Source organism: Mastigoproctus giganteus, chromosome 14 (assembly GCF_048544385.1).
Source record: "Mastigoproctus giganteus isolate SK-2022 chromosome 14, ASM4854438v1, whole genome shotgun sequence".
In the NCBI taxonomy this organism is placed as follows: Eukaryota; Metazoa; Arthropoda; class Arachnida; order Uropygi; family Thelyphonidae; genus Mastigoproctus; species Mastigoproctus giganteus.
In genome coordinates this window covers 76922172-76935639 of record NC_143588.1, presented here as the reverse complement: position 1 = coordinate 76935639, position 13468 = coordinate 76922172, and the positions used below count along the sequence as shown (strand labels likewise).

General features: G+C 38.0%; 1 protein-coding gene across 1 annotated transcript in view; it reads right to left on the bottom strand.

Annotated features, from left to right (window-relative positions):
• Positions 1-13468, bottom strand: part of LOC150075263 (PHD finger protein 14-like) — a 313155-nt gene that overhangs the window by 275811 nt on the left and 23876 nt on the right. The window contains exon 2 of the mRNA XM_090388420.1: positions 5225-5347. Within this exon, the coding sequence (XP_090244546.1) occupies positions 5225-5347 (123 nt within the window). The remainder of the gene's footprint in view (positions 1-5224; positions 5348-13468) is intronic.

Genomic DNA, 13468 nt, shown 5'->3' with positions numbered 1-13468 from the left:
AGCACACAGGGCTTTTTTAATGTTTCTTGTGGAATTTCATAATACCATTTTTATAATTTCATAAAAATATCATATGAAATGATTCACATTTCATATGATATTTGTTTTTTAATTGCATCCACAGATTTTCTATGGGATTGAAATCTGTGAATTATCAGGCCAAGATAATGTTTCAACATTTATGGGCAATGAAAAATTCTTATCCCTCTTTGCTCAGTGATAAAGGACGGGACAGAATCACTTGAAAAACAAATTCAACATTGTTAAGTAGCTCTTGCTGAAGGTATTATTTAAGAAGAAAGTCTGTATATTTATGGCATTCACATTGATGTTAAAGATTTTCAATCTCTCCATACCACTGGCTGATTAATAGCCCAGACCACCACACTAATGGAAAATTTCACAGTCTTGACTGTACATAAAGCATGCAGAGATTAACTGCAACTGCAAAAATCTCTAAAGTAATTACTGTCATTCAAATTAATTTTTGTTACATCACTCAATACTTTCTACCACTCTCCTTAAGATCAATGTTGGCAGGGAAGGGGTTGTCCTGGGGTGCAAGAGGCACGCTACACCCAGACACCAACGTTCAAGGAGCATCTGAAAACCTGAAACTTACATACACATATGAAGAAAAGGGGGGGCTGCCAAATTGTGATTGGCACCCGGGCACCACATATTCCTAGGAATGTCCCTGAATGTTGGTGCCATTTCGCTCACACAAAAGTGTGCTTGCCACTGTTTTTAGTAAGCATTGGCTTCTTAATTAGATAACCTACATCCTTTAAATTTCTCCTCATAGTTCTATCAGTTATTATTTTCCAAATTTTGGCAAGATTTTCAGAATAAGCAAATCTGTCTTAAGTAAGAAGGTGATTATCAGTTCTTGGAGTTTATTTGCATTTTCTTCCACATCTGCCCACTCTTCTATTGCAAACTTCTTCCATTTTCTTCAATTTCTATCCTAGGTGTTGCTTTGCATATGCCAATAATTTCAAGAATTTCAGTGGTTTTTTCATCTTTCCTTCAAAATCAACTTTAGTAGCCTTCCTAGAAGTAATAAATTTTTTTTCCCTACTGTCACTACTTTCAAAGAGCTAAATCAGCTACAGTAGCAAAATTACAATATTGCTCTTGGAAACAGAGGCATGCCTTATGGCATGGTATATAACACACTAACCCAAAGCATACAATTCGCCTTGGACTGTCACATTCATAAAGGATTAAGTTGTCATGTGACTAATGCCCAATAACTCCTCCCAAATGTCTATGGGTGGCCCAAGGGCTTAGGAAAATTCTAAATTGTTAAGAGCAACAGTTACTATTATTCCACCAGTAGTAATACATGCTTGAATTTTTTTACAAAAGCCTTTTTCAGTCAGTGAGTGAAATTAAATTAATTTCACTGGCAGTGAAATAAATTAATAATAATAAAATACAATATTTGTGTGTCAAAATATTAATAATGCAGAATATAATTTTATTATTCACACAAACAATTCATACAATTCAAAACTTAACTCACTCACTTGTAACTTCAGTTGTAACAAAGACAGGGTGGACATATATTTAATTCCCCCATTTTGTTTTAATTATAAAAAATGAAATTTTAGCTTTTCCACTGAATTGAAAATGATAATTATTAATTATGATTTGTTAAACCCAATTAAAACATATCAGATAAAAATAAACAAGAGACACCAATAACAAGTTTATATAAGTTTTTATAGTATTTATTTATTTTTTTTTAGAATTGAAGGTTACTGACCCCCCCAGTTCCCCTCTAATTGAAGGTTACTGACCCCCCCAACTGGGGGGGTCAGTAACCTTCAATTAGAGGGGAACAGGTATCCTGTGTGTTATCAGACACTTAGCCTAAAACACTGATGGATCCAATATCTCTCTATTACAGAAGATTTAGGAGAAGTCCGGTTGGCCTGCCTCCCTAAAATCCACTCATGCACACCTTCTCGATGGTAAGCCCTGTTACGTCACTTAGGTGGCAACGAACGTGTAGAGTGGTTCTCTTCAAGACGCCTGGTCAGCGTGAAGAGGAAAAGACCAAACCCTCCAGCAATGAGAGCACAACAATACAAATGGCCCTCAGTCCCCAGCAGCTTTCACTCTCCCTCTTACGGCAGCGAGAGGATCAGAGTGGAAGCAGAGGGTGCTAAGAATCTCTGGGTACGACCAGACTGCCATGCACGGAAATTGAACTTGGCCTGTTATAATGTACGATCACTCATCGGTGAAGACAGGATATTAGAGCTGGAAAAGGAATTAGAAAATGTGAATTGGAATATCATCGGTTTGGCTGAAACAAGAAGAAATGAATCACTTATAAGTTTATAAAGTGGAAATCTGCTGTGCACCAATGGAAACAGTGAAAGGAGTGAAGGTGGAGTTGGGTTTCTGGTCCATAAAGATTTTAAAAACAACATTTTGGAATTCAAAAGTACATCACCAAGGGTGTCAAGACTAATATTCAAGATTTCTAAGAGGTACAAGCTAAAGATTATAATGATTTATGCACCAACATCGAGCCATGATGATGAAGAGGTTGAAGAAATGTACACTGAAATTGAGAGTCTTCTAGATGAGCAGAAAACACACTACACTATTATTATGGGGGACTTCAATGCTAAGGTTGGAAAAAGGCAAAACAGCGCAGAAAGAGGAACTATAGGAAATTTTGGAATTGGTGAAAGACTTGTGGAATTTGCAGAATCTCAAGGACTATCAGTAATGAACACTTTTTTTCAAGAAAAGGGTGAACAGAAAGTGGACATGGAAGAGTGCAAATGGATTAACAACTAATGAAATCGACTTCATCCTCACTAACAGAAGATATATTGTGAATGATGTTACCGTCCCGAATAAGGTAAATGTTGAAAGTGATCACAGAATGGTAAGATGTACACTTGATATAGATGTAGGAAAGGAAAGGAAAAAACTGACTCGAGTAAATAATACAAAGGTCTTTGAAATAACAGAGGAGGAGAAAAAGCAGTATGTACTGGGAACTTAAGAACAAGTTTGAGCTTCTGCAGACTGCTCAGGACCAAGATATCGACGAGGAATATTACAACTTTCTGAAAGTGATAAAGCCCAAGAAACCTATAGGGAAACAGAAATCCAAAGAAGAAAAAATTAGTCAAGAAACACTTGTCATGATGAACCAAAGACGACAAATGAAGAGCAAGAAAAACACTGACAGGGAGAAAATTGAGTATACTGAGTTATGCAAAGCCATTAGAAAGAGACTCAGAGAGGACATAAGAAGATTTAACACAAGAAAAGTAGAACAAGCATTAAGGGAAAACAAAGGATTTAAATCAGCAGCCATGAGCAGTAATACAGAAAGACAAATGATACTGAAACTGAAGAATAGCGATGGTGTACTTATAAACAGCAGAAAAGGCATAATTCAAATAGCAGAAGACTACTATAGAGAATTATACAAGGAGCGAGGGAATGATACCAGCAGTGGGGAACATGGATTGCAAAGTAGCAACACATACGACATACCCGATATTCTTCCTGATGAGGTAGAACATGCATTGAAGAAAATGAAGAATCGGAAAGCCCCGGGGGAAGATGAAGTTACTGTAGAGTTGTTAAAATTGGGAGGAAGAGACATAAGACAAAAACTGGCAAGGCTCTTCACAAAGTGCATTAGAAAAGGTGTGATGCCTAAGCAGTGGAATAATGCAATCATAGTTTTGCTGCATAAGAAAGGAGATAAATCAGAAATTGGAAATTATAGACCAATTAGCTTGTTATCCCATATCTAAAAGTTGTTCACAAGGGTCATTACTAACAGATTAGAAAGAATACTTGATGAGAATCAACCGAAAGAGCAAGCTGGCTTTAGGACAGGATTCTCAACTATGGATCACCTTCACGTAATATCACAGCTAATGGAGAAAGCAAATGAATATAAAACACCATTATGCCTGGCATTTGTGGATTATGAAAAGGCGTTTGACTCCATACAGCATAAGGCAATGTTTCGGGCACTGGAAAGACAAGGCATAGATACTCCATATATTATGATTTTGAAGAAAATATATGAGAATGCTACATCCTTTATTAGACTAGACAAAGACAGTAGCAAATTTAAAATCGAGAAAGGAGTTTGACAAGGAGACACAATATCTACGAAGCTGTTTACTGCTGCCCTTGAGGAAGCTTTCAGAAGATTAGACTGGTCGCAGAAAGGAGTCAATGTGAACGGAGAGTACCTAAACCATTTACGATTTGCAGATGACATTGTGGTCATAAGCCACGATCCCAAAGAATTAGAGGAAAATCTTAATCAGTTATGCACAGTTAGTAAGGATTTTGGACTAAAGATGAATATGGCTAAAACAAAAGTAATGATGAATAAGTATGCCACGGAAAGGGAAATAATGATTGAAGGAGCAGTAATTGAAAAGGTGGAGTCATATACTTATCTGGGACAAGTTATTAGCTGTAATAATGATAAATGGCTGGAAGTCAAGAGAAGAATAAATTTTGGATGGATAGCATTCAGGAAATATAGTCACATACTGAAGAGCAATATCCCAGTTTGTCTGAAACGTAAAATAATGAATCAATGTATACTCCCCACCATGACTTATGGAAGCGAAACTTGGGCACTCACCAAAAGAATGGAAGAGAAGCTAAGAACTACACAGCGAAGAATGGAACGAATTATATTGGGAATCAGACTGTTAGATAAGAAGAGAAACACATGGATTAGGCAGCAAACTCAAGTAAAGGACATTCTTATCAAAACTAAAGAACTAAAATGGTCTTGGGCAGGACACATAGCTCGAAGACATGATGACAGATGGACTAAGAAAATAACAGAATGGTACCCAAGAGGAGCTAGAAGAAAACCTGGAAGACAAAGGCGGAGATGGATAGATGAAATTCATGAGGTTTTGAGTAGTAAATGGATGGCCAGTGCTCAAAACAGAAGGAACTGGAAAGTTGCTGGAGAGGCCTTCATCCTGCAGTGGATTGAAAATGGCTGATGATGATGACCCCCCCCCCAACTGAAACTCGGATGCTTGCATGGCATCTGGCAGATATAATGCGAATGTCTGTATTTCTGTCAGCTGTTTGCATTTAGCTGGAAAAATTAAAGCTCTATGGAAAGATTAGACACCTGTCACTGACATGTTTTACTTAATTTTATTTTAATTTGTTTATGTGCAATTCTATCACAAACCTTGCTCGTGGTCTCCAATTTTAAAGTCACTATCATCAGAACTGTCATCTAAGTCCCCAAAATCTAGAAGCTGCAGATGTTTTTCTACAGGTTTTACTCTTCTTTTGCTAGGATCCCTTTCAACTTGGAAAAAAATAACAAAAAACAATTAACATCAGTTAAATTTTAGCATGGAAGATTATTTATAAATCTGGACTCACTTAAATTTAATTTTGGTTTTGTACAAAGTTGAGTTTTGGTGAACTAAGTTTTAAAAATATCAAATATTATTTGCATTAGAACTTAACCCTTTCGTGAGTACCTACATACAAGAACTGTTCTGAAAATACGTGGAGTGGCAACACTGCTTTGTTGCTATGGAAATGAGTGACGAGTTTGCTGTCTACGAATGTTCCCCCACCTTTTCTTAGTTAGGTTGTGCAAGCATATCACATAGTATTCATTTTTGTGTTCGTTATATCAGTTTATGTGGTGTGTTTTATGATGGAGGATGTGAAAGATATTTCGTTAATTATTAGACAAAAAAATCACGATTGACTTTTGTGTAAAGTTAGGCAAAAGTGGTCAGAATAAAAGTTAACACATTGCAAGTTCACCTCAAAGGAGCAATTTGCAAAAAAAGACTGAAACTGCTTAATCAAGAATGGTTTCTTCTTCAAGATAATGCTAGGCCACACGTTGCACAACCAGCAATGCAGGCTTTAGTGAAAATTGGTGGTCAACCACTAGACCCCCCCCCACCCCATACAGCCAGATCTTGCACCATGCAATTATTGGGATTTCATGAGCCTCAAAAAAGAGTGAGAGGAAAAAAAAAATTTAACACAAATGAAGAAGTGAAATCTGCCACATCCGCTATCCTGCAATGCCTTTCAGAAAATGGTCTGCAGCATGTGTTTCAGAAGCTAGTGAACCACTGTAAAAGGTGTATAGAATGTGAAGGACACTATTTCGAAAAGGAGACCCATACCAACCTCCCAAGTGACACAGACTCAGAGCAATGATCTCAGTCCACATATTTTCGGAACAGCCCACGTATATTTACACTTTCATGTGTGGGCTCCTGCATAAAGATTTACGTATTTTCAAGGTTGTTTCAAGTAATGCACCAAATTTTGTACGAATTATCTTGACATTTTTTTAGTGTATGCTGCCATCTTATCTGCATTTCCAACTAAAAGTTAGATTAAATAAATGGCAGCATGAAAATAACTTAAAAAATAGATTGCACCAGTCAGTCATTTTTATCCAATTTTGGCTTATAAAAGCCAAAATTGGATAAAAATTTGGTGTGCAAAACTGTCTCAAAGAAAAGTAACAATAATTATAAAGAAATTTAATTGCTTATAAAGTGCAACTGTTTATTTTTAAAATTAAATTATTAAAATGTCCACATAAGAATGATAGTTTTTTTAATTTGTTTAGTTTTGCATGCTTTTTTAAATTCTAGTTTCTTGAGGTCACTCACTTGGTCTAGTTTGAGTTTTGATAATTTTACTCTAAATTAGTTGTACTCGACGTAACATACATCATATCTTAAAGGTTATTAGTTAAATATAAACATTTTATTTATTAATTCATAAATTTCATTATAAACAATTAAAAATTTCATTCTTCTCAGATACAACACTTAATGATCTAACTCTTGAGAGAGATCAACATACAGTAGCCCATGACTGAATACAAGTTTTGAAAGGTATAAGTATTTGAAAAAGTATCCCTGACTTGTTGATGGTCATTGAAAATACTACACGTATAGGAAACTATCTTCTTTTGAATTTGAATGGCATATTTGTATCAGATGGAATAAGAGGTATGTGTGGTACGAAAACAGTATCTAAGTTCAATCCATCTATTACATGAGCCTCTACGATGCGTTTTTGTAGACGTGTAATTATCAATCTTGTTCCATTGCAAAGTCCCCTTGATGGCATAAGATTCCATAGTAGCATGATTACACAACCTACTTTCAGTTTTAGCTCGTGAGAAGGCATTCCCGCTGGTATTAAGCTGTTGAGAAATTCTTCAGAGTATGCCGGATGCTCACTTGGTTCATCGCTTGCTACAGTATCCACACAAAACAGTTTCTTCTCCGAGAATATGGTCTAACACTTTGTTGTTCAGTTCCAAAGAATCCCATTTGTAACACTTAGTATTGCTCTGCCTTTGAGTTACTGAGAAGTAACAGTGTTGAAGTTAATGTCACCATAGAGTTGTTCCACAGGGTCTTGTGTGTTTGAAAAACAGGGTGTAGGCAAACTTATAGTTGCACCACTTCTTCCATCACCTACTTCTAATATCCAGTCTGAAAATTCCATCTCGCTTGCTATTGTTTGCATATTACATGTAAGTTTCAGTACATGGAATTGGGTCCATAGCCTATGTTTCTTTATACAACTGCCAACTGTTAGAGATCTTGAGCCTTGTTGTATCACCGGTAGGACTTGCCTGAAGTCTCTGCCTAGTAGTATAACTTTCCCTCTGAAAGACTTGTCTAATCCTGTCAGATAGTGCAGTAGAGTGTCTACTGCTTGAAAAGCATGAACGTGAGTCATTGTGCTTCGTCCCACACTATCAGTTTTGATTGCAGAAGTGCCTTAGCTTCCTCTGTATTCGGCTTTAAATTGCATGTTGAAGTTGCATTCAGAAGCAGAGGTTTCTTGAACGTAGAGTAAGCAGTTCTGCCTCCTGCTAACAGAATTGCAGCAATACCTGTAGATGCAACAAGAGTAACACTATCTCCCTTGTCTCGTATGGTGTGTAGTATGGTTGAGTAAAGAAATGTTTTTCCAGTTCCAGCCGGGCCATTAAAAAAAAAAAAAAACAGTTATGATTAGTGTTTGACTTATAGAGAGGGCCAGTTTCTTCAGAATAACGTCTTATGAAATCTTCACTCATGCCCTGCTTATGTCTTTCCCATAGTTCAGGTACATCTTCTGGTTCTCCAAATCCACATATCATTGCAAACGGTAACCATATATAACTCTGTGTATGTGCCTCGATTGCCTCGGAAAGTGTGTCATTCCATATCCTGTCTCCTTTCAAAAGTCCATGTTTTCTGCAAGCTTGCTGAAATGTTTCAGAGTTGTCCATTGACCGTTCGCAAATGCTCAAAACTTGTAACTTTTGTATTGTAAGAAGCATGCATAGATGGCAGTGCTTGCTGTCTTGAACATTTACAACAGGCATACATCCAATAACACCGTCTCCGCCTCTTTGCCCATGTTTCCATTTGCCTGATTTTTTTCTCAAATACGTAGTACTTTGGTATCTCTGCATAAGTGAATTGCGTTGCTTGCACATCTGTTTTGTTTAATTCAAACCATGCCTCAAGCATGGTCTTTATAGACATTCCCCACTGCAAGGCCTCCTCTTCTCTGCCCTCTTGGAAGATCACTTGCTGTTGATCAGGTAGGTGCACTGCTAATTTTACAATGGAGTGCGACTTCTCCGGAAACTCATTCAAATGCCACATTCCTTTAGGTGCACTAATGTACCATCTATCTAAGAAAGTTTGAATCTCGTCATAGACCGAACTACCATTGGTACCTTCCTTCCCTCTGTAATCATACAGATGCCACATCATGACCTTTATAAACGTACTTATAAAGGTACTTTACACTCTTCGCAGAAGCACACACTTCCACATTAAGATGCGTATTGAATTTCTTCGACAACCATGGATTATAAGGTATAATCCATCTATTGTCTACATCATACTTTCCTACTTTAACAGCAAGTCCTCTTCCTTTACATATCGGATAGCCGTTAATGTTCTCTTCTGTTGTATCTCTGAACTCTTTCGCAAATCCCCTACTGCATACACCTTCTTTCATGCATGGAGATCGTGCATTGAGTGCACCACAAGGACCATGTAGCATGCACTTGGTGACGATTTCAAACAACCTTGGATTTGTTTTCGTCCATCTTCTCATTTCCAATCTTGCTTCTCTTTCTTCAATGTTTACTGTCAGTCTTCGTAGTTGTAGAGGCTCATTTTGGTCTCTCAGATCTCTCCTCTAATGTTTCATTAGCATTTCTTCTACATTTTTTCAAAATTCTTACACACTGTTCAGCCATTTTTACACTTCTTAAAACTTAAATTGATTATGTTTTCTCATCTTTCTTTCTTTTTTTTTTTTTTTTTTAATGAATATATTTTGGGCAGCATACCTAAGCGTTTTATACAGGGTGTCTCAAAAATATTGGTACAAATGTTTAGGGGAGATAGGTAACATCTAAAGGAATGTGAATCCATTTCGTCATGGTAGGAATCCATAACCGGAAAAGTCACGGGAAAGTAGTAGCAGAGGCACAAGAAGCAGAAATGACACAAGACGGTAATTAGTGGCAAACATTTATTTGACATAATATTAACAATGGAGTACGAGATGGATGCATTTCATGATGTTACAACAGATGCTCAAAGGTTCCACCATGAGACGTGATGCATGCGTGACACCGACACAGCCATGGATTGGCTGCTGTCGAAGAAACTCCACGGAAAAATCCGTGGAGTTTCTTTGACAGCAGCAGCAGCAGCAGCACCGCAGACGAGTCTCGCCACGAGATCCATTTCCGTCTCCACAGGCAATTCACACATGACAGATTTGAGGGCCCCCCCCCACAGAAAGAAATCAAGGCTCGATAAATCAGATGAGCGTGGGGGCCAGGCAATGGGTCCACCACGGCCAATCCATCGACGCCCAAAATGCCTGTTCAAATGGTCATGAACACACCTTCCATAATGGGCAGGCGCCCCGTCATGTTGAAACCAAATGTTGCGTCTCACATTTGCTGGAACATCGTCAAGTAACCCTGGTAGAACTTGTTCAAGAAAGATCCGATATTTAGTGGAGTTCATGCGGGATGGTAACAGGTATGGGCCGACTAAGCAGTCACTGACCATACCTGCCCACACATTTATTGCGAAGCGATGTTGTGCCGCATGGGGGCGCACACTGTGTGGGTTGTCGTGAGCCCACACATGAGCATTGTGCTGATTGAATAAGCCTTTCCGAGTGAAATAAGCCTCATCCGTGAACAAAACATAGGCTGGAAAATTGAAGTCTTGAACACTTTCTTGGAGAAACCACTGCGCAAAAGCCACACGTGCAGGATGATCTTGGGGGAGCAGTAACTGAACCCTTTGAAGATTAAAGGGGTGTAAGGAATCGTCGTGTCAGACACGCTATACACTGCAACAAGACATTCCTAAGGCAGAGGCAATGGCATGTGTGCTGGTAGTAGGATTATTCTGGATGGCATTCAACACACTTTCTTCCATGGCAGGAGTTCGCGTCAAACGTGATCTGCCTGCACTACTCCTGTTACCTCTAAATGACCCGTAATCGCACAAATTTTGATGCACACACACGCAAACAAACGGTGGTCTGCTACGTGTCTGTCTGCGAAGCGTACTCCATAAATTCGTTGAGCGGCTTGTCCATTGCCCGCTGCTAATCCATACACTAGGTGCATGTCTGCCAACTCACAGTTCGTATATCGATGCATGCTCTTCGTGCGGCGACTACTGCTTGAATGAGTAAACCAGAAATTTTCCCTCTCGCAAACTGATGAACAGTGCCATCTATCGACTTACGGTGACGTTTCTGGTTATGGGTTCCTATTCGATTCACATTCATTTAAATGTTACCTACCTCCCCTAAACGTTTGTATCAATATTTTTGAGACACCCTGTATATATATATATATATATATATAGCTGTTGGGGTATAAAGTAAAAATAAGAATATATTACTATTTAAAAGGATTTATATATAAAATTTCAAATTTACAAGAAGCTCATTCTACAGAGCCCATCCCTATGGAAACTGACTGCTAGGAACCTAGATATAGATAACTCACTCATCAAAAGATCAAATTCTAATACAAACAATGACCTTTAAGAAGTAGTTGAACAGCTGTTACCACATTTACTTTCTCGATGATACCAGTCCCTGAGAAATGCCATGACCATTCTATATACCACTATGCTTGTGGCATCTATAAATTTGCATCCTCAACACACTCCTTGAGTCTTGTGAATTACATTAGGTAGAAAAGGATTGTTGCAAATGTTGCAATTTTACATTGTTTTCATTATTTTATTTATTTATTTTCACCTGATCATAAATATGCATTTGTACAAGCAATAGTAATAATTCAATTTGTATATATAATATAGTTATATATTTTTAAAGCTTTTGTATCTAAGTGATTGTGCTCGTCAATTTTCCCATGTCAATTTTAGGCACTTATATGGCAGCTTCCAATAGCGATTTATAATAGAAATTCGACATTCTGGTAAATAATAATTTGGTAACCCCAGGGGCTCACATCTGGTGAGTATGGGCTTGGCACACCCAGGGTCCTGAGCTGATATCATCATTCTTCTCTTTCTTGGTGATTCCCTTCTACTCTCTCTCTCTCTCTCTCTCTCCTCTCGGGGTAATTCAGAATTTTTTTTTTTTTTTTTTTTTTGACTGGTGCAGCTCAAGCTGCAGGCTTCCTTGCATCATCAGCTAATAATAATAATAATAACAATAACTGGTGAATATTTTCCAGTCCACATAGGAATGCAAAAAAATAAAACATCACATTCATAGTCACAGTAGTTATTAATAATAATAAAGAACTATTTTCATAACAAATTGTAATAGGTATTTCAAACTGTCTGTATAAACTGGCAAATCAAATTGTTCAGCATGATGTTGTGGCAGACAGAAGATGGGATGTTAGACTTTGTCACATTCTTAAGCATGAAGTCACAAGCTGGTATTTGAGCATGTCAGGGTGGAAGGAGCTGCTGTGGTGATTGAGCGACCTTGCCTACCATGAAGTTAAGCTCTCTGGGTAGCCCTTGGGCACAAATACCAAATGGATGGTTGGTAGTCTGACAAGTGCCATACAGATCTTCCCATTGTGGCTCAAAAATAGATGTTCATGTGGAGTGGTCTGGCAAGGAATTCAGCTTAAAGGCCTACTGTAGAGACAACTGTTTTTATCAAAGCGACAAGGGTGGTTCATTTGCTTTGATATATAGACTTCGGACTGGTGATGTTCTGAATGCACAAGTAGAAATACAGATGGCATAGTTATGAATGGGGTGAAGCCAACGAAGTGCTATTTCTGGCAGACACATATACCTGAGACCCATAATCTACTTTTGACAATACAAGTGCACAATACAGATGGAATAAAGTGCACCAGTCTGCACCCCAAGAAGTAGAAGAGAGAGCACAGAGAATGTTCAGCCCTCTCATGTACTTTGTATGTAGCTGACGAATATGTTGGAAGAATGTCAGCTTTTTGTCAAATATGATTCCCAAGAATTATCTCTACTACTACTGGAATGGCATTTGTCCGAGCTTTAATTTGGGTTCAGGGTGAAGGTTACACTTGCGACAAAAACGGATGCAAGCTGTCTTCTCTGGTGAGAACCTGAAATTATTGGCCATGGGATAGGAGTTGAGACAGTCAACAGCTTGTTGCAATTTTTTCAATAACCTTCATGTTGCTTAATTGAGAAAATATCCTAAGGATATTTTCTCAATTAAAACGTGCACCATTTATGGTCGAAGAAAGTTGTTCGGTAACAGAGTTTACTTTAATGGCAAAAAGCGTAATACTGAAGACAGATCCTTGTGGTACTCCCTCCTCCTGTCAAAAGGACAGAGAGAGAGAGGATGGATCCTACTCCAACTTGGAAAGAATGAAGGGATAAAAAGTTTTTAATAAAAACGGGAAGGTGACTTCTTAGACAAAGGTTATAAAGAGATTTTAAAATCCCAAATCTCCAAGTTGTATCATACACTTTTTCCATGTCAAAGAAAATGGACACCAAGAGGTCTCTTTTTAGGAAAGCATCTTGAATAGATGTTTCCAATCTAATTAAGAGATCAAAAGTGCACCAGTTCCTTCAGAAGCCACACTGAAGACAGGAAGGAAAGTCATTTGATTCTAAGTACCATAAAAGACGAGCATTGACCATTCTCTCCAATATTTTGCACAAACAGCTAGTCAGAGCAACAGGATGATAATTTTTTTTGAAATTTAGGATCCTTTTCTGGCTTAGCAAAGGCAAGAATAGTTGCCTTGTGCCAGATGTCCGGAAACTTCTCTTTAAGAAAGATTCTGTTGTACAGGAGAAGCAGGTGGTCCACAGAGTTGGATGTTGTTTTATGGGTGGATACCCTTTGATGTAAAATTGAGGGCTTGTTTTCAGTTTTGTGTTTAAGGAAC